Genomic DNA, 19,657 nt, shown 5'->3' on the forward strand with positions numbered 1-19,657 from the left:
CACTTCTGGGAATGCTTTGGGGAATGCTTTCTTTCACTGTGCGACGTTTGCATTCAAAGTATACAGATGACCATATAGGTGAAATTTATGTAAAGCATATGATTGCAGCATGTGGGTATTGTGTGCAAAAAAACCATTTCTGCTCTCTGCTCGTCCCTCCTCCCATCTCTGTTCACTCCCTGCCCTTCTCTGTCCACTCCCTGACCTTCTCTGTCTGTCCACCCCCCTCCCCTTCTCTGTCCACTGCAGGGAAAGTCCCGTCCTGCTAGTCATTTCACCCCTGAATGCTTCCCTAGTAAAATGATCCGAGATTCGGATCAAAGATCCGGATCTTTTCAATGATCCGATTCGAATCACCAGAATCACCCTAAAGGCTCATACACACGTCTGATTTTTGCGAACGACGGGTCGTTTGAACGTCCCGTCGTTCAGTCGTCCGCACGCCGAATCAGGCGTGTGTACAGACTGTCGCTCGCGTGATAAGACTGAGCTCAAATGGATCCCGGCGTATCGCTCAAACTCAGTCATATCACGCGAACGACAGTCTGTACACACGCCTGATTCGGCGTGCGGACGACTGAACGACGGGACGTTCAAACGACCCGTCGTTCGCAAAAATCAGACGTGTGTATGAGCCTTAACTCATCTGGCAAGGGGGCGGAATTAGAGGCGGCGCCGCAACTCACCGTGGCCACTGATGTGAAGAGGGGGGCATAGTGTTGTCCGGATCATGAACTATTCAGATCTTTGATCCGAATCTCTTTTGTGAGTTGAATCATCCGAATCATCAAAATGAGTGATTCGGATCACAAAGGGGGTGGGGCCAGGAGCAGCACGCCCCCTCTCAGTGGGCAGATGGGTCCTCCTGGAAGCAGAGCAGAGATGGATCGCTCTGTTGGATGGGAGGCAGCCTTGCAGGGAGACAGGTAGATGAGGGAGAGGGGACATGGGAGCCACTGCCAGATATGTGTAGAGCACACATACTGGCTATAACGTGCTGCTCATTACAGGCTGTCTGTTCCGTAGTTGTGCACAGTGAACAAATTGGAAACTTTTGGCTCAGAAGCAGCACAGCTCAGTAACTTTGTAGACGTGCTGAGCTAGAATGACAGGGCAGGCACTGTGATCGCAGGGCAATATGATCCTCCTGCACTGCTCTAAACAGCTGCACTTCTCTTCTGGGAATGCTTTGGGGAATGCTTTCTTTCACTGTGCGACGTTTGCATTCAAAAGTATACAGATGAACATATAGGTGAAATATATGTAAAGCATATGATTGCAGCATGTGGGTATTGTGTGCAAACAAACATTTCTTCTCTCTGCTCGTCCCTCCTCCCTTCTCTGTCCACTCCCTGCCCATCTCTGTCCACCATCTCCCCTTTTCTGTGTGTCCACCCCCTCCCCTTCTCTGTCCACTCCCTGCCCATCTCTGTCCACCATCTCCCCTTTTCTGTCTGTCCACCCCCCTCCCCTTCTCTGTCCACCGCAGGGAAAGTCATGTCCTGCTAGTCATTTCACCACCGAATGCTTCCCTAGTAAAATGATCCAACATTCGGATCAAAGATCCAGATCTTTTCAATGATCCGATTCGAATCATCCGAATAATTGAAAAGATCCGAACTTCCCATCTCTAGGGGGGCGGCCTTAGAGGTGAAGGCGTGGAGCAGAGCTCTGTTTCTCCCTCTATTGGCTGGGGGAGGGGGGGGAGTGTATGTAGGTGGGGCTGTGATCTCCCTCATCCTTCCCTTATTCCCACAATCCCCCCTCCCATGTTAATGCTTTGTTTTTGCTTTGGCAATACTAAATGTATTTGGTCCTGCCAATAAAGCTTATTTGGATTTGGTGTGAGGGCTTGTGTGAGCATGTCAAACCGATACATGCGACCAATTTAGGCCCACATTTGGTTGCATTGTCGATTGGCAGGCACTTGGTGGTACCAATTTTTATTTGATTATAATCGAATTGAATGGTTGATTGGCTGCCAAGTGGTGTATGGTCACCTTTAGCTTTAGAGATAAGCATGAGAAAGGGTAGTGCAGGCAGGATAGGGATAGGCATTGGAGGCGGGCAGCACCATTTTACGGACACCAGCATGTCACAGAGCTGTCAAAAATAATAGGAGTCGCAATACCAATTTTCCAGTGCCTGATGTCAGTTTTGTCAATATTATACCAAGTGAGAATGAGAATGATAAAATGTTGTGGTCTAACAGTGACAGCTTTGCTGTGATTGGCCAGGGTGTGTGTCAGAGGCGGGGCTATGACAGGGGTCCGCCTGCACAGCACAGAGCCAGTGGCGTAGCTAGGGTGTTTGACACCCGGTGCGTATAATTTACCAACCTCCCCCCCCCAAAAAAAAAGCGAAGCGCGTAGTGGCAAAAAAATGGGTGTGGACATGACATCACATGGGTGGGGGTAACTGTAATGTAACTGTAACAGTAAGGCAGTGGGCTTATATAGGTAGCCAGAATAGTTGCCCCCAGCATAGGTTAGATAGGTAGGTGCCCCCAGTATAGGTTAGTTAGGTAGGTGCCTCCAATATAGGTAGCCAGTATAGCTGCCACCAGTATAGGCTAGCTAGGTAGGTAGGTGCCACAATACATGTTAGATAGGTAGGTGCCCCAGTAGGGCTGCACAATTTTAGGTAAAAATTGAAATTGCGATTTTTCTCTCAAAAATTGCGATTTCGATTTTTTCACGATTTTTTTTCAAACGATTGCTTTAAGAGAAACTCCGACTCTTGAACTTTATCCCAATCAGTAGCTGATACCCCATCACAAATGGATCATCAGGGGGCTCTATATGGCTGATATTGTGGTGAAACCCCTCCCACAAGAACAAGAAAAGAACGTACTCTTGGCAGTTTGCTGTCTGTGAACCTTGCTGCATTGTGGGAAATAGCTGTTACCAACTGTCAAAAACCATGCAGCAGCTACTGTCAGCAGTGTTCACTGGTGTTCCTTTTTAAGAGCCGGGCAGCGGGGGCGGTTCATGTGAGGGCAGCGGGGGGCGGTTCACGTGAAGACGATATAGTTATCGTCACTATCTGCAGTTTTCAGAGAGCCCGCCCGCTTGTCTGGCTGCACCGCTGTGTGCCGATTGGCCAGAGCCGCCAGAAGCAGTGAATATGTATTGTGGTTAATGAGCGGGGGGCGGGTCCACTCGAGAGAGCGGCACACACAGCTTTACCAATCGCTGGGTAGCGATGGAATGACGGCAGCGGTAGGCGGAGCTGTACAGAGCGTACAGCTCCGCCTACCGCTGCCGTCATTCCATCGCTACCCAGCGATTGGTAAAGCTGTGTGCCGCTCTCTCGAGTGGACCCGCCCCCTCGCTCATTAACCACAATACATATTCACTGCTTCTGGCGGCTCTGGCCAATCGGCACACAGCGGAAGGCGGGCCAGACAAGCGCGCGGGCAGCGGGCGGGCACTCAGTAAAAACCGAGGATACTGACGATCACCAGATCGTCTTGGCACGAACCGCAGTTTCGGTTTTGAACCGAAAAAACCGTGCAGCCCTATGCCCCAGTATAGATTACATAGGTAGCTGCCCCCAGTATATTTTAGATAGGTAGCTGCCCCCCAGTATAGGTTAGATAGGTAGCAGCCCCCCCCCCCCAGTATAGGTACACCACACATGCTGTATACACCACACACTTTACACACACACACACACAGATCCTGCAAACTCTCCTCTCCATCTCCTGGTGGGTGCACTATGGCTGCTGTCTGCATGCTGTCCTGGGGAAGCTCCAGCATCAGATTACACTCAGTGTTGGCAGCTATGGGAGGGGGTGGGGTTACTCTGCCTGACATCAGACACTAGTGCCTCACAGACTTGCACCGAAGTTTTCCAGCACTTGTCAGCTGCTGAGAAGCAGCGAGCAGTAGAGATGGGAAGTTCGGATCTTTTCAATGATCCGGATGATTCGAATCGGATCATTGAAGAGATCCGGATCTTTGATCCGAATCTCGGATCATTTTACTACCGGCACATTCGGGGGTGAAATGAATAGCAGGACAGGTCTTTCCCTGCTGTGGACAGGAGAAGGGGAGGGGGGTGGACACATAGAGAAGGGGAGAAGATGGACAGAGGGCAGGGAGTGGACAGAGAAGGGAGGAGGGACGAGCAGAGAGCAGAAATGTTTGCACACAATACCCACATGCTGCAATCATAGGCTTTACATGTATTTCACCTATATGCTCATCTGTGTACTTTGAAAGCAAACGTCGCACAGTGAAAGAAAGCATTCCCCAAAGCATTCCCAGAAGTGAAGTGCAGTGCCTGCAAAGTTACTGAGCTATGCTGAGCTGAGCCAAAAGTTTCCAATGTGATCACTGTGCAGCACTATGGAACAGACAGCCTATAATGGGCAGCACGTTATAGCCAGTATGTGTGCTCTACACATATTAGTGTTGTCCGGATCATGAACGATTCGGATCTTTGATCCGAATCTATTTTATGAGTCGATCATCCGAATCATCAAAATGAACGATTCGGATCGCGAAAGGGGCGGGGCCAGGAGCGACACGTCCCCTCTCAGCGGGCAGCGGGGTCCTGGAAGCAGAGCTGAGATGGATCGCTCTGTTGGATGGGAGCCAGCCTTGCAGGGACAGGTAGATCAGAGAGGGGACATGGGTGCCACTGCCAGATATGTGTAGAGCACACATACTGGCTATAATGTACTGCCCATTACAGGCTGTCTGTTCCGTAGTGCTGCACAGTGAACACATTGGAAGCTTTTGGCTCAGCACAGCTCAGTAACTTTGCAGACAGTGTGATTGAAAGGCAATATAATCCTCCTGCACTCGGCACTAAACAGCTGCACTTATCTTCTGGGAATGCTTTCTTTCACTGTGCGACCTTTTCTTTCAAAGTGTACAGATGAACATATAGGTGAAATATATGTAAAGCATATGACTTCAGCATGTGGGTATTACGTGCAAACATTTCTGCTCTCTGCTCGTCCCTCCTCCCTTCTCTGTCCACTCCCTGCCCTCTGTCCATCTTCTCCCCTTCTCTGTGTGTCCACCCCCCTCTCCTTCTCCTGTCCACAGACCTGTCCTGCTGTTCATTTCACCCCCGAATGCTTCCAGTAGTAAAATGATCCGAGATTCGGATCAAAGATCCGGATCTCTTCAATGATCCGATTCGAATCATCCGGATCATTGAAAAGATCCGAACTTCCCATCTCTAACACATATTTGGCAGTGGCACCCATGTCCCCTCTCTCTCATCTACCTGTCTTCCTGCAAGGCTGCCTCCCTTCCAACAGAGCGATCCATCTCAGCTCTGCTTCCAGGACCCCGCTGCCCGCTGAGAGGGGGCGTGTCGCTCCTTGCCCCGCCCCTTTTTCGATTCGAATCACTCATTTTGATGATTCGGATGATTCGACTCACAAAATAGATTCGGATCAAAGATCCGAATCGTTCATGATCCGGACAACACTAGCGAGCAGTGCTCGTGCAGTCTGTGGAGGTCTGTATAAGGTAATCACAGAGCGGAGGTAACTATACCTGGTCCACCGTCCTGGAGGGGAGAGTGGCGCTCTTGGCTCCACCCCTTTGTGAACTGAATCGTTCATTTTGATGATTTGACTCACAAAAGAGAGGGTAAAAAAACTTATGAGAGGGTTGGTCTGCTGTATGATTGGTCGGGGGAGTGGAATGGTGAAGGGAGGGTGTTCCTGGCATAAAAGTCCTGTAGAGACAGACTATAAAACCTTCATTGTACAGCTGGGATCTGCAGACTCATCAGCTCTACCATGGAGACCTGCGGGGACACCAGACTGGTATGATATGTGGGGTGTGTATATATCATTGCTTTTGTGATGCTTTGCTGAACATATTTGGATTTGTAAAGTGCCAACAAGCTAAAGTATTGTATGTACTGTAAATAGGTGTGGGGATCACTCTGCATTGTACTATATTCAGACTGCATGTTGGATGACTTCTGCCTACAGTTACACTAATAATAGTAATGTATTTTATACAGGTCAGTGCTACATAAATGTTGATTACTAAGTAATAACTCTCCTCATAGGGTCTGGGTGACACCAGCACTGAGCAGGCAGCACATACACTCTGAGCTGCTGGGACTGACAGACGTTTCCTCTCCCAACTTTGCATCTCTACTGACTTCACAGACAGAAACTCTGTCACTGAGGGAGGAGTTATGTAAATTTACATAATTCTGCTGCCCAATAACACAAGGAGGGGAGGAGCCAGTATCATAACACAGCAATGTGCCTGTGCTTAACTCAATAATACCCAGGGCAAGTTTTGACTTCTGAGAACTGAATCACACACCTGTACACGCCACATAAAAGTCATTTGAAATGAACGACCCATATCCCCGTATCGGACAAAAATCGTTGTAAACCTGTAGCCAAGCGATGTTGATGAATGACCGATATTCTGCCCGATCCGACTGGTGGATCAATTCAGACAATTATTGGGCATATATTGTGCAGTCGTCTGCGTTAGTGTTGCCAACCTTTCAAATTATTTTTACTGACAAAGATAGAAAAATTTACTGAACAAAAAACTAATTAGGAGGTACCAAAGCAGGGCATATACTCCAAATACAAGACAAGTAATTACTAAAATATTAAAGAAATCGTATTAATTATCAAATCTCAACATACACACATATTGCATAAAAACGACCCAATGACCGTCAACACCTCACCAATTCATACCACATATGCACGTCAACACTCACACCTGGTTCTAGTAAGGAGATGCATCTCATATAATTAGGACAATTGCTTAAAGATATGATTCCCATGCAAAAGCCAATTCCTCATTCTGTTTGAATAGCGTACAAAACAATGAATGCACAGTTCCTGAAGTTGTGTAAACAGTCCGTTGCGTTTGACTATGCAGTCGATTGAGCCAAACTCAGCAAGGAACAGTCAATTATTGCGCAGCGGTAATGGTGAGCGATATCGGGATGCGTGACGAACACAAAGAAACCCCTGGCGCTGTTCCCTAGTGTATAAATATGTGTGCGTTTATACATTACCTGCCCTGTGTCACGGTGCCCATCCGTCTTCTGAATCTGCTGCTATTCCATTGGCCCCATACATGCATGATGTCACACACGTCACGCTGATGGCATGTATGGGGCCAATGGAAGAGAGGCGGATTCAGAAGATGAACGGGCACCAAGCGGTGGGGGACACAGGGCAGGTAATGTATAAACGTGCACATGTATACACTAGGGAACAGTGGTGATGCAGCGGATGCAGGAGACTCTGGCGATTCCCGAGAGATTTCATGCTCTAATCAATCGGGAATCGGCCTGCGGTGTATGGGAAGCCGACAGATCTTTCTCTAATCAGATTGGATGAGAGATTTGTCGGTCAGGAGCGGCGCTCCCATAGAGGCAAAGGGGTCAATTGCCCCGGGGCCCCAACCTCTGCAGGGGCCCCGTGCCGCCCTCCCTGTCAATGCTGCTCCCCAGGTCTCTGTAATTGCTTCCTGTAATTACTCAGCGGGCGGACAGAAAGCGGCTGCACATACCGTGCACACTCTGAGGCTGGCAGCTGTCTCCTTCCCATTCTATGACCCGGTTCATGGCTGTCTGCTACATCTGTCAATGTTAGCGCATGGAGTGTGTAAGTTATCAGCTGGTCAGAGCTGGAGGTAAATACCAAACACTTTTACTTGGTTTAACCCTTTCACTGCCAGCCAATTTGTCCTAAATGCAAACAGCTACTGCTAAGCATTAATTAGACATTTATCACTCATTAGGTTTACTTAGGATTATTGAGAAGAAAACCTACATGAAATAGAACATATTATAGTAACGAATTGGGCTTGAACACTGAAACAAAACTTTGAGATCAGGGTCGTAACAATAGCCCCTGCAAGGGATGCAGCTGCAGGGGGGCCCTTAGGGGGAGATGTCTGAGAGGGGGCCCCTAGCTCTGGGGACCTCCAGGGCCATTTTTAAGGGCAAGGAGGGGGCGTAGTGCAGGAAGGGGGAGCAGCAGGCACAAACAGCAGCGGGGAGGGGGCCCTCTCTCAGGCTACCATCAGCGCTCCCCCCTCCAGCAATGACAGCTGGGGGGCCCATCCAAAGTTTTGCAGGGGGGCCCAGTGATTTCTAGTTACGCCCCTGTTTGAGATATAACAACATTTTTAAGTGAAATTTGTTAAGTGAAATAAACAATAAAATGTTTTTCTGTTGTTGTTTCTTCAAAGACAAATTACATTTACTGACAAAAATGTACTGTTTGTAAAAAGCTTCCATTCTGCTGAATCCAATGATATCAGATATGTATTCATATCCCACTTTTCATGTTCTGGAATAGCTGCACAAGTACAGGGAGCCAGATGTAGGTGCAGCCAGTATAGGTTGCCAGGAATAGGTGCCACCAGTACAGGTATTGGTGCGGCCAGTATAGGTAGCCAGGAATAGATGCCCCAGTATTGGTAACAGGTATAGGTAGCCAGGAATAGATGCCCCAGTATAGGTAAAAGGTATAGGTGACGCAGTATAAGTAGTAGGTATAGGTACCCCCAGTATAGGTAGTAGGTATAGGTAGCAGGTATAGTTGCCCCAGCATAGCTAATAGCTATAGGAGCCCCCAGTATATGTAGCAGGTATAGGGGCCAGTGCATGAGGGGGGTCCGACCTCATCCTCCATCCCTCCACATGGGCCCCATTCCTGTGACCCCCCCTCCTCCTCATATGGCTGGAGCAGCAGTCGGGTTGTAATTACTCACCCGATCGCTCGCTCCATGTAGTGTGTCCCCGATGGCTACAGGCTCCTGTCTGCTCTACCGATCCTGTATGACACGTATGCAGTCACGCATCATACTGGAAGTAGAGGAGAGAAAGGAGGCGGCTGCGGCGGGGAAGTACTTCCTGTATATCACACTTACAGGAACCGCTATTCTTTCCTCTTGACAGCAGCCGTATCCGCTCTGCTGTGACAGTCTGGTTGGAAAAGGGCTGGGGAGGAATATAGAGGAAGCGGCCGCCGCCTCCAGCTCAGAAGGCAACAAGGTGGCAGCCATGGGGAGGGAGGGGGGAGCAAGCAGGATGCCGCAGAGAGGTGGGGGGCTGTCAGGATGCTGCCCCAGGGCCCATTGCCACCTGAGGAACCTGCCTCACTTGGCATCATGGGCCACCTGGCGCTGATTACCCAATGTGGTAATGCTTAGTGGTTTGAGGCCCAACTAGATGTGCCCATCCCTCCAGCCTACAAGCCAGTTATGGTTACATGAATGACTGGATAGAGATCATGCACACCGATACTGAACGGGCTCGATTCACAAAGCGGTGCTAACCCAGTTAGAAACTTTAGGCATGATAACCATTGCACCATGCTGGTGAAAAGCCAGTTTAGGCGTGATAAGTTTAGGCATGATAAGTTTAGGTGTGATAAGTTTAGGCATGCTAAGTTTAGATAAGTTTAGATCGCTTGCAAAGTCCCGCATGCAAAGCAGCGCCATTAAACTCTATGCGAAGTGCACCAGACTTTGCTAGCGTAAAACTTTTGATCAGCTGTGCACTGTGGTGCTAACGCAGTTGGCGCTTAAACTTATCACGCCTAAACTTATCACGCCTAAACTTATCACGCCTAAACTTATCACGCCTAAACTTATCACGCCTAAACTTATCACGCCTAAACTTATCACGCCTAAACTTATCACGCCTAAACTTATCACGCCTAAACTTATCACGCCTAAACTTATCACGCCTAAACTTATCACGCCTAAACTTATCACACCTAAACTTATCACGCCTAAACTGAGTTTAGGCATGATAAAGGGCTTTTCACCAGGGTGCTAACTGTTAGCACCGCTTTGTGAATCCGGCCCAACATGTTACTATACCTGAAACCCCATGTGTTCTGTTTGTGTTATAGGCAGCTCTGAGCGGAATACTCTTATACGTTACTGCTATCTGTCACTGAATTGCATAATACTGTAATAATGAGACAGGGTCGTAGCTAGAAATGACTGGGCCCCATGGCAAAAAAAAATTATGGGCCCCCCCCCCCCCCCCCATCCACCTTCCAACCCCTCGGACCTCCCACCCAAACATTTTGTGGGGAAATCTGATTTCCCCACAAAACGCAACCAGATTGTCGGCAGATTTCCCCACAATATGCAACCAGACTGTTGGCAGATTTCCCCACAAATTGCAACCAGACTGTCGGCAGATTTCCCCACAAATTGCAACCAGACTGTTGGCAGATTTCCCCACAAATTGCAACCAGATTGGCGGCAGATTTCCCCCCAAAAAATGCAACCAAATTGGCAGCAGATTTCCCAAAATAATGCAACCAGATTGGCGGCAGATTTCCCCACAAATTGCAACCAGATTGGCGGCAGATTTCCCAAAAAATGCAACCAGATTGTCGGCAGATTTTCCCACAAAATGCAACCAGATTATCTGCAGATTTCCCGACAAAATGCAATCAGATTGTCGCCAAATTACCCCAACAAAATGCAATCAGATTGTCTCCAGATTTCCCCACAAAATGCAGTATATGTAGCCAGGTCAATAGTGGGCTAACATTAATTACCTGGAAGGAGGGTGGTTGGGCAGGCTGGCACGCTATTTGCGGTGCAGGCACTGCACTGGGTAGGCAGTTAGGTAGCTCGGTGGGAGGGTAGGCAGTTAGGTAGCTGGGTATGCAGATAGGTAGCTAGGTGGCAGGGTAGGCAGATGGGTAGCTAGGTGGCAGGGTAGGCAGAAAGGTAGCCGGGTAGGCAGATAGGTAGCTGTGTGGCAGGGTAGGCAGTTAGGTAGCTGTGTGGCAGGGTAGGCAGTTAGGTAGCTGTGTGGCAGGGTAGGCAGTTAGGTAGCTGGGTGGTAGGGTGGGCATTTAGGAAGCTGGGTGGCAGTTAGGAGGGTGGGCAGTTAGGAAGGTGGGTGGATGATTAGGCAGCTTGGTGGGTGGGTGATTAGGCAGCTGGGTGGGTGGGTGATTAGGCAGGTGGGTGGGTGAGTGATTAGGCAGCTAGCTGGGTGGGTGATTGGGCAGCTTGGTGGGTGGGTGATTAGACAGCTAGCTGGGTGGGTGATTGGGCAGGTGGGTGGGTGATTGGGCAGCTGGGTGGGTGGGTGATTAGGCAGCTAGCTGGGTGGGTGATTGGGCAGCTGGGTGGGTGGGTGATTAGGCAGCGGGTGGGTGGGTAATTAGGCAGCTGGGTATTTAGGCAGCTGGGTGGGTAATTGGCAGCTGGGCGGGTGGTTTACCGAGCCCGCAGCCCAGCGAGCAGGCAAGGGGACAGTGACTCCACTAAAGCAGGTTTGTGTATGTATGTATATTAATGTATTTAATTTTTTTTTGTTTTGTTTTTTTTTTCCATTTGTGTGCAAACTCCGCAAGCAAGGGGACACTGACTCCAGTAAAGCAGTGGTTTTTTTTGTTTTGTTTTGTTTTGTTTTGTTTTGTTTTTTTATTTAACAATATTACATTTATCAATTAATTATTTTCATTAAAGAGTAACTGTCAGGCTGCAAAAGCTAATTTAAGCCTCTATTCTCCTTTGTTAAACAGTTTAGAAGGAAGCCAAAAAGGCAATACTGAAGTTAAAAATCTCTCTTAGTTTTGATGTGTGCTGAACTGCAAGGATGTTAGACCCAAGCTCTTAAAAGGACGACAGGCCGCATACCATACTGCAAAGCATTCTGGTGCTGCTTGGGTCCTCCCCTCGGCTGCTAGTGATAAGTTACAGGGTCATGTTACACACAGCCAGCACTGAAAAATCTCCTGGCAGAGTATACTGCATGAGTCTGCTATTGCGCAAAAGGTGGATCAGCACAACACCAGGCCGCCTCCGAATGGCCTGGTGTTAGTACATAGCAAAAAAATGAGCAGCGCTACTTAAAAACAGACTAGTGCCTACCTGCAAAAGAGTGCAAGCCCCACTCGTGGGGTCGAATACACACCGAGCATACACATGACCTGTCTACCACTAGAGGAGGATGTTAGTTTCCTGTAACAGCTTGCATGCAACCTATTAAGTACTCGTCTATCCTCCATGGGAGGGGCCTAACACTAACTAAATCCTAACCTATGTATATGCATAGCCTGGGTGCGCTACCAGATAAAATTGAAAAATCGAAAATTGCGCAAAAGGTGGATCAGCGCAACACCAGGCCGCCTCCGAATGGCCTCCAATCAGAGATGCGCTGAGCCCCCCAGGAACTACAAACGCACCTTGAACCCAAACAGAAGCTCTGCATATACACCAAAAGCACGAGTGGGGCTTGCACTCTTTTGCAGGTAGGCACTAGTCTGTTTTTAAGTAGCGCTGCTCATTTAATTCGTTTTTGGTCAGCTGCTCCCACTTAACAGCCATGCTTTTGGTGTATATGCAGAGCTTCATACACTTTGCGTTTATTTTGTGGTGTCCGGGGTAACTGTTGCTGCATTTATTATTTAATGGTCATAGATGGCTATGTTTGCTGCTTTGGGGTCACGGTATACTTATAGCATCACACAGTTTCTGCACACCCATGTCATTTGACCACATCATGGCGTAAACACTGCTTTCTTATGCCTAGCATCATTACGTTAGCTCCGCCCACACAATGTCATGGCCATGCCCATTTATCGGCGCGGTGCGCATCCCCCCCATTTTTTGGGTACAGCCCCCTCCTAGGTTGAACAGACAAAAATCTGGTCATTCTAGCTGAGGGAAATGTGTTCTTTCACACTCCTCGATCTCCCAGCATGCCTGTCAGTGTAGCCGCACATAATGGGGGGTGCTGAGGGAAATACACACACACACACACACACACACGTGTATACACACACCACACATACATACACACACACCACACGTACACACATACACACACCACACATACACACACACACACGTGTACACACACCACACACACGCGTGTACACACACACACCACACATACACACACACACACACACACGTACACATACACACACACGTGTACACGTACACACACACTATATACACACGTACACGTACACACACACCACACATACACACACGTGTACACGTACACACACACTATATACACACGTACACGTACACACACACCACACATACACACACGTGTACATACACACACGTGTACACACACACACGTGTACACGCACACACACACACACACACCCCACACATACACACACACACGTACACATACACACACACGTGTACACGTACACACACACTATATACACACACGTACACACACACCACACATACACATACACACACACGTGTACACGTACACACACACACACTATATACACACGTACACGTACACACACACACACACCACACATACACACACGTGTACACACACACACACAGCATGCCTGTCAGTGTAGCGGCACATCAAGGCTGGGCTGAGGGAAATGTGTTCTCACACACAGAGGCGGATCTCTGCATGATTCACACATCATGACGGAATTAAAGTGAAGCTGAACTCTTGCACAGGACACATGGAAAACATAACAGAAATGCACCTGTGTGTATTTAGGGAGTTTAGCCTGTGTAATTCCCCCTCATCTGTGACTAAGCACAAGTTGTAATTTGATCTCCCCCTGTGTCACATGACTGCCTATGGCAGAGATGGCAGATAAGCTCATTTGAAAGCACAGGCTGTAAACCATATGTCTGCTCCCATTAATCAGGAAGTAGAAACTGTGCAGATTTATTTTAGGATTTGTATCGGCTGTAACAAAGATGTTTTTTCTTTAAAGGTTATTATGCTGTTTTGTATCTTTTAGAGCAGAGAGGAAGTTCTGAGTTCAGGTCCGCTTTAACTGCAGTTTCTGCTCTCTTCTGGAGTCGGTGACAGAAGTTCTGTATGAGGAGAGAAGATGAAGCGGAGAAGCTCCGAGTGTTCCTCTCTCCTCCCGGCGCTGCTGCTCCTCAGCCTTCCCCCGGGAGCTGCTGGTAAGCGGAGGGGGCATGCTGGAAACTGGGAGGCATTTATCAAGAGTGACTAACACAAAAATGTTGTTTTGTTTTTTTTTGTTTTTTTTTTTAAATCTGTGCAGAACTGTCTCAGACATCTTAAGAAAACAGTACATAATGCAAATTCCTTCTAAAACTGTTAGGAATCGGATCAGTGAATAATGGCGCACAGCGCCTATGCATAAAAATGGCGCCACATTAAAAAGATACGCTTATCGCTATTTATCGTTAGTACTGCATAATAATGGCGCACAGGGAAAAAAGAAGAAAAACGGCACACAGTAACGTTGTTTATCAATAGTGGCACACACTAACGTTATTTATCAATAGTGCCATTAATTTGCCAAACAACAGACGTTATTGCCCACAGAAATGGTTAGCAGAAATGGAAACACTTTTTTTAAATGTATTTATTTTGTCACAAAGTGTCATTTTCTGCTAACTTCAACTCTTCTATGAACTCATCATGCCTCTCAGCAAATACCTTGGGGTGTCTTCTTTCCAAAATGGGGTCATTTGGGGGTATTTATACTATCCTGGCATTCTAGCACCTCAAGAAACCTGACAGGTGCTCAGAAAAGTCGGAGATGCTTCAAACTGCGCAAATGTACTTTTTTGTACCATAGCTTGTAAACGCTTTTACAAAGTTTCTATATTCAAGAAGCAGCAAAAGTGCAGGACTCTCATGTGTCATACAGTCAAACAAGCGAGAAAGATTATCAGCAAGCTCTCGCCGATAAATATACACTTATTCGATTTTTATTTTATTTTATTTTTTATCAAAGACGTAGCACAATAAATTTGGACAAAAACTTGTATAGAAATGTTACTGTATTTGAAACATTTTACCACAGAAAATTAAAAAATTTTTTTTTTACAAAATTCCTGTCTTTTTTTAATGAATATAATAAAAACTAAATATCACAGCAGCAATCAAATAGCACCAAAAGAAAGCTCTATTAGTGACAAGAAAAGGAGGTAAAATTTGTTTAGATGGTAAGCTGTATGACCGAGCAATAAACCGTTAAATCTGTGCAGTGCTGAATTGTAAAAAAAAATGGCATGGTCACTAGGGGGGTTTAAAGCGAACCTTAAGTCAGAAATAAAAATGAGTTTTACTCACCTGGGGCTTCTACCAGCCCCCTGCAGCAGTCCTGTGCCCTCGCAGCCACTCACTAATCCTATGGTCACCCGCTGCCAGCTAGTTTCGTTTTTGCCGACAGGCCCGTCAGGACTGGCCACGCGTAGCTTTTTCCGCATTCCCGACTGCAATTAGCGTTATTGCGGGCCGCAACGCGTACAAAAATACGCGTTGCCGCATATCTATGATTGTGTAATGCGGCAACGCGTATTTTTGTACTCGTTGCGGCCTGCAATAGCGCTAATTGCAGTCGGGAATGCGGAAAAAGCAACGCGTGGCCAGTCCTGACGCGCCTGTCGGCAAAAACGAAACTAGCTGGCAGCGGGGGACCAGAGGATTAGTGAGTGGCTGCGAGGGCACAGGACTGCTGCAGGGGGCTGGTAGAAGCCCCAGGTGAGTAAAACTTTTTTTTTTTTTTTTTTTCTGGCTTAAGTGTCCCTTTAAGCCCGTGGTCCTTAAAGGGCAACTGAAGCAGGAGGTATATAAAGGCTGTCATATTTTTTTTTCCTTTTACAGTGGATCCAAGATAAACTTTTACTCATTGCATAATTGTGTTCCTTACATATAGTTTATAGGGCATTCCTCAAGCCAAATACTTTTTTTGGTTTGTTTTAACCTCCTTGGCGGTAACCCCGCCAAGGAGGTTAAAACGTAGTTCGGGGTAAGCCGCGCAGGAGGTTTTCTCCGATTTTGTTTAATTTTTTATTTTTTTATTTTTTATTTTTTTTTTTTTTTTTTTTACTGCACGCAGCTAGCCGATGGCCAATCAGTGCCAGGCAGCGCCGAGGGGTGGCTCGGGACTCCCAATGACGTCCCGACGTCGGTGACGTCATCCCGCCCCGTCGCCATGGCGACAGGGTAAGCCCTCCAGGAAATCCCGTTCTTTGAACGGGATTTCCTGATCGGAGATTGCCGAAGGCGATCGAAGAGGGCGGGGGGATGCTGCTGTTCAGCGGCTATCATGTAGCGAGCCCTGGGCTCGCTACATGATATAGGAAATTTTTTTTTTAAAAAAACTGCTGCGCTCCCTCCTGGCGGATTTTTTTTATACCGCCAGGGAGGTTAATACTCTATCTATATAAAATCGTGTTCGTGTGTGTGTGTGTGTATGTGCCGCGATCACTCAAACGGCTTGACCGATTTAAACGAAACTTGGTATACAGATCCCTTACTACCTGGGATGATATGTTCTGGGGGTCTCGCTTCCCCCCCTGCACACCTGGGCGGAGCTACAGGCAGCAAATCAGATTTCACCCATTGAAGTCCATGGAAAAAAATTAAAAGGCTGCCATTCTCACACTAATAAAGCCAGAGTCCCCACACTTGGCACAGTTGGTCACTTGGTGACCAAGGTTACAAATCCAGTAAAAGTGGGCGGAGCATAAAACAGCCAATCAAATTTCAGCCGTTCATTTTAAATGGGAAAATGTAAACTGCAGCCATTCTTAGACTGTTAATGGCAGGGTTCTCAAACTTGCCACACTTGGTCACTGGGTGAATGCGATTAAGATTCAAGAAAATGGGTGGCGCCTACAACAGCCAATCAAAAATGACACCTATTCATTTTCAAGGGGAATATTTAAACTGCTGCTATTCTTACACTGTTAATGGCAAAAGCTTCAAACTTGTGTTGTTTAGACAGCATTGCTAATTCATACTGTGTGTCCCACTGCCAGCAGCAGCAGCACATTCAGTGACTACTACCTGTGTGTGTGAGACACTTGTCTGTGTTGCTTAGACAGCATTGCTAATTCATAATGTGTGTGTCCCACTGCCAGCAGCCCACCAGCATTCAGCAGCACATTCAGTGACTACCTGTGTGTGTGACAGGGAGCTGCACATTGTACTACCCACCCAGTACTGCATTTACCTACTACTAGTACCTGTTGTGTTTAGTTAACCCACCTCATCACTGCATACACCTACGTTTGTGTTGAGTGAACCCACCTTGCTGCACATAACTACCTTTTCTGTTGAGTGAACTCACCTCAATGCATATAACTACCTTTGTGTTGAGTGAACTCAGCTGACTGCATATATATATAACTACCTTTGGGTTGAGTGAACTCACCTCACTGCACATAGCTCCCTTTTGTGTTCAGTGAACTCACCTCACTGCATATATAACTACCTTTGTGTTCAGTGAACTCACCTCACTGCAAAGCACGGTCAGGGCAGGTACAGCATGAGTCTCAGAAGGCTCCCACTTCGGGCCGGAATCCAACCTTCATTCCCCGCCCATTACCCGTGGTGACAATGGCAGACTTGCCCTCCATAACGGATTCCCGTTAAAGGATTTAAAGTTGATTCATTACGATTAGGGCCTCAAAAGTCCTCCTGAGTCCTGTATTGTTGTTTTTGGTCACTACCTCGGGGCAGGTGTGCATGCCTGCCTGCTGCCCTCCTTGCCTGTGTAGTGGTAGCCGTCGCTCAGGCTCTACACCGGATTCCATCCCTCATTCACAAATGGCAGACTTGCCCGCCTCCATATGATTCTCGTGAAAGGAATGTGGTGTCATCTTTGCCCGCCATAACTGGTTCTCGTTAAAGAGAGTCTTAAGCGAGAATAAATCTCGCTTCAGACCTCATAAATAGCAGGGGCATGTGTGCCCCTGCTAAAACGCCGCTATAGCGCGGCTTAACGGGGGTCCCTTCACCCCCAAATCCCCCTCAATACAGCCGGGGAACGCTTCCTGGTTGGGGCAGGGCTAACCGCCGCAGCCCTGCCCCACGCGCGTCTGTCAGCGCGTATCTCCGCCTCTCCCCCGCCCCTCTCAGTCTTCCTTCACTGAGAGGGGCGGGGGAGAGGCGGCGATGCGCCGCTGACAGACGCGACTGGAGGCAGGGCTGCAGCCGTTAGCCCTGCCTCCAGGAAGAGACAGCCAGCGACTTTTTCACGACACACTTTTGCGGGGGGTGGGTTGGGGGTGAAGGGACCCCCGTTTAGCCGCGGGATAGCGGCGTCTTAGCAGGGGCACACGTGCCCCTGCTATTTATGAGCTCTGAAGCGAGATTTATTCTCGCTTCAGAGTCTCTTTAAAGGATTTAAAGTACATTCATTCAAATACACAGCAGGGCCTCGAAAGTCCTCCTACTGTATTGTTATTTTTGGTCACTACCTCGGGGCGGGCGTGCATGCCTGCCCGCTGCCCTCCTTGGATGTGTAGTGGTAGCCGTTGCTCAGGCTCCACACCGGATTCAAACCCTCATTTCCCGGCCATTACCCGGGGTCACAATGGCAGACTTGCCCGCCACCATAGGATTCTCATTGTAGCGGTACTGAACAAGTACACAGCAAGTAGAAAATGTAATTTAAAAACAAAACGTAAGCTTTTTAACAATGCCATGGAAAGTTGATAAGGCAGTCACACATTACCTGACATCACTGAGTGAGGAAGAGCAATCTCGCCATGTTGCGCATCAGTCCAGCATGGCCGTCACTACACAAACAGCTGGTAACTTGCGGAGCGTTACACAGTTAATTTGGTGCGTCAGTGTGAAGCAGAACTCTAATTACACTACCTGATTGATGTATACACATGCAAGATGTTTTAAAGCACGTTAGGCCTGCAATTTAGCATTCAATGTGATTTCTGCCCTTAAAACGCTGTTTTGCGTCACATCCAGATTTTTCTCCGGGACTTTTGGCGTGTATCCCACTCTGCCATGCCCCCCCCTCCAGGTGTTAGACCCCTTGAAACATCTTTTCCATCACTTTTGTGGCCAGCATAATCTTTTCTATTTTTCAAAGTTCGCCTCCCCATTGAAGTCTATTGCGGTTTGCGAACTTTTCCGCGAACCGAACCTTCCGCGGAAGTTCGCGAACCTAAAATCGGAGCTTCGGCCCATCACTACTCAAGTGGGCGATGTTACCGTTTAACTGTGTGCTGACCAGAAAGCTGTTATGGGTAATGGCCATTTTCAAAATGGAGGAAGGAAAATTCCCTTGATCACAGTGATCAAATAGGACGCGGGATAGGAGAAAGACACTGAGGAGAAGACTACATGGAAGGTAAGTATGACTTGTGTATGCTTATTTTGACTTTTAATTTTCAGTTCAGGTTTTCTTTAAGCAATACCAGTTGTCCTGCTGAGCCTCCGCCTCTAATACTTTTAGCCATAGACCCGGAACAAGCATGCAGCAGATCATGTGTTTCTGACATTATTGTCAGATCTGACAGTATTAGCTGCATGCTAGTTTCTGGTGTTATTCAGACACTACTGCAGCCAAATAGGTCAGCAGAGCTGCCAGGCAACTGGTATTGCTTAAAGAGACTCTGAAGCGAGAATAAATCTCGCTTCAGAGCTCATAGTTAGCAGGGGCATGTGTGCCCCTGCTAAAACGCTGCTATCGCGTGGCTAAACGGGGGTCCCTTCACCCCCAAACCCACCCCCGCAAAACTTGGTCGTAGATTTAGTCGTGATTTATTTCTTCCCGGAGGCAGGGCTAACGGCTGCAGCCCTGCCTCCAGTCGCGTCTGTCAGCGGCGCATCGCCGCCTCTCCCCGCCCCTCTCAATGAAGAAAGACTAAGAGGGGTGGGGGAGAGGCGGAGATACGCGCTGACAGACGCGCGT

At 47.9% G+C, this 19,657-nt stretch overlaps 1 protein-coding gene across 3 annotated transcripts in view; it reads left to right on the forward strand.

The window, feature by feature from the left end:
- The first annotated feature begins 5,737 nt into the window (after nt 1–5,737).
- Nucleotides 5,738–19,657, forward strand: part of LOC137547374 (uncharacterized) — a 106,915-nt gene continuing 92,995 nt past the window's right edge. For 2 of the 3 annotated variants that reach the window (XM_068270913.1, XM_068270916.1), the window contains exons 1-2: nt 5,738–5,808; nt 13,751–13,919. In XM_068270913.1, coding sequence (XP_068127014.1) covers nt 13,844–13,919 — 76 coding nt within the window. In that variant the 5' untranslated portion in view covers nt 5,738–5,808; nt 13,751–13,843. The remainder of the gene's footprint in view (nt 5,809–13,750; nt 13,920–19,657) is intronic. The other variant, XM_068270915.1, reaches the window with a different exon arrangement.

The sequence above is a fragment of the Hyperolius riggenbachi genome, chromosome 2, assembly GCF_040937935.1.
Source record: "Hyperolius riggenbachi isolate aHypRig1 chromosome 2, aHypRig1.pri, whole genome shotgun sequence".
Lineage (NCBI taxonomy): Eukaryota > Metazoa > Chordata > Amphibia > Anura > Hyperoliidae > Hyperolius > Hyperolius riggenbachi.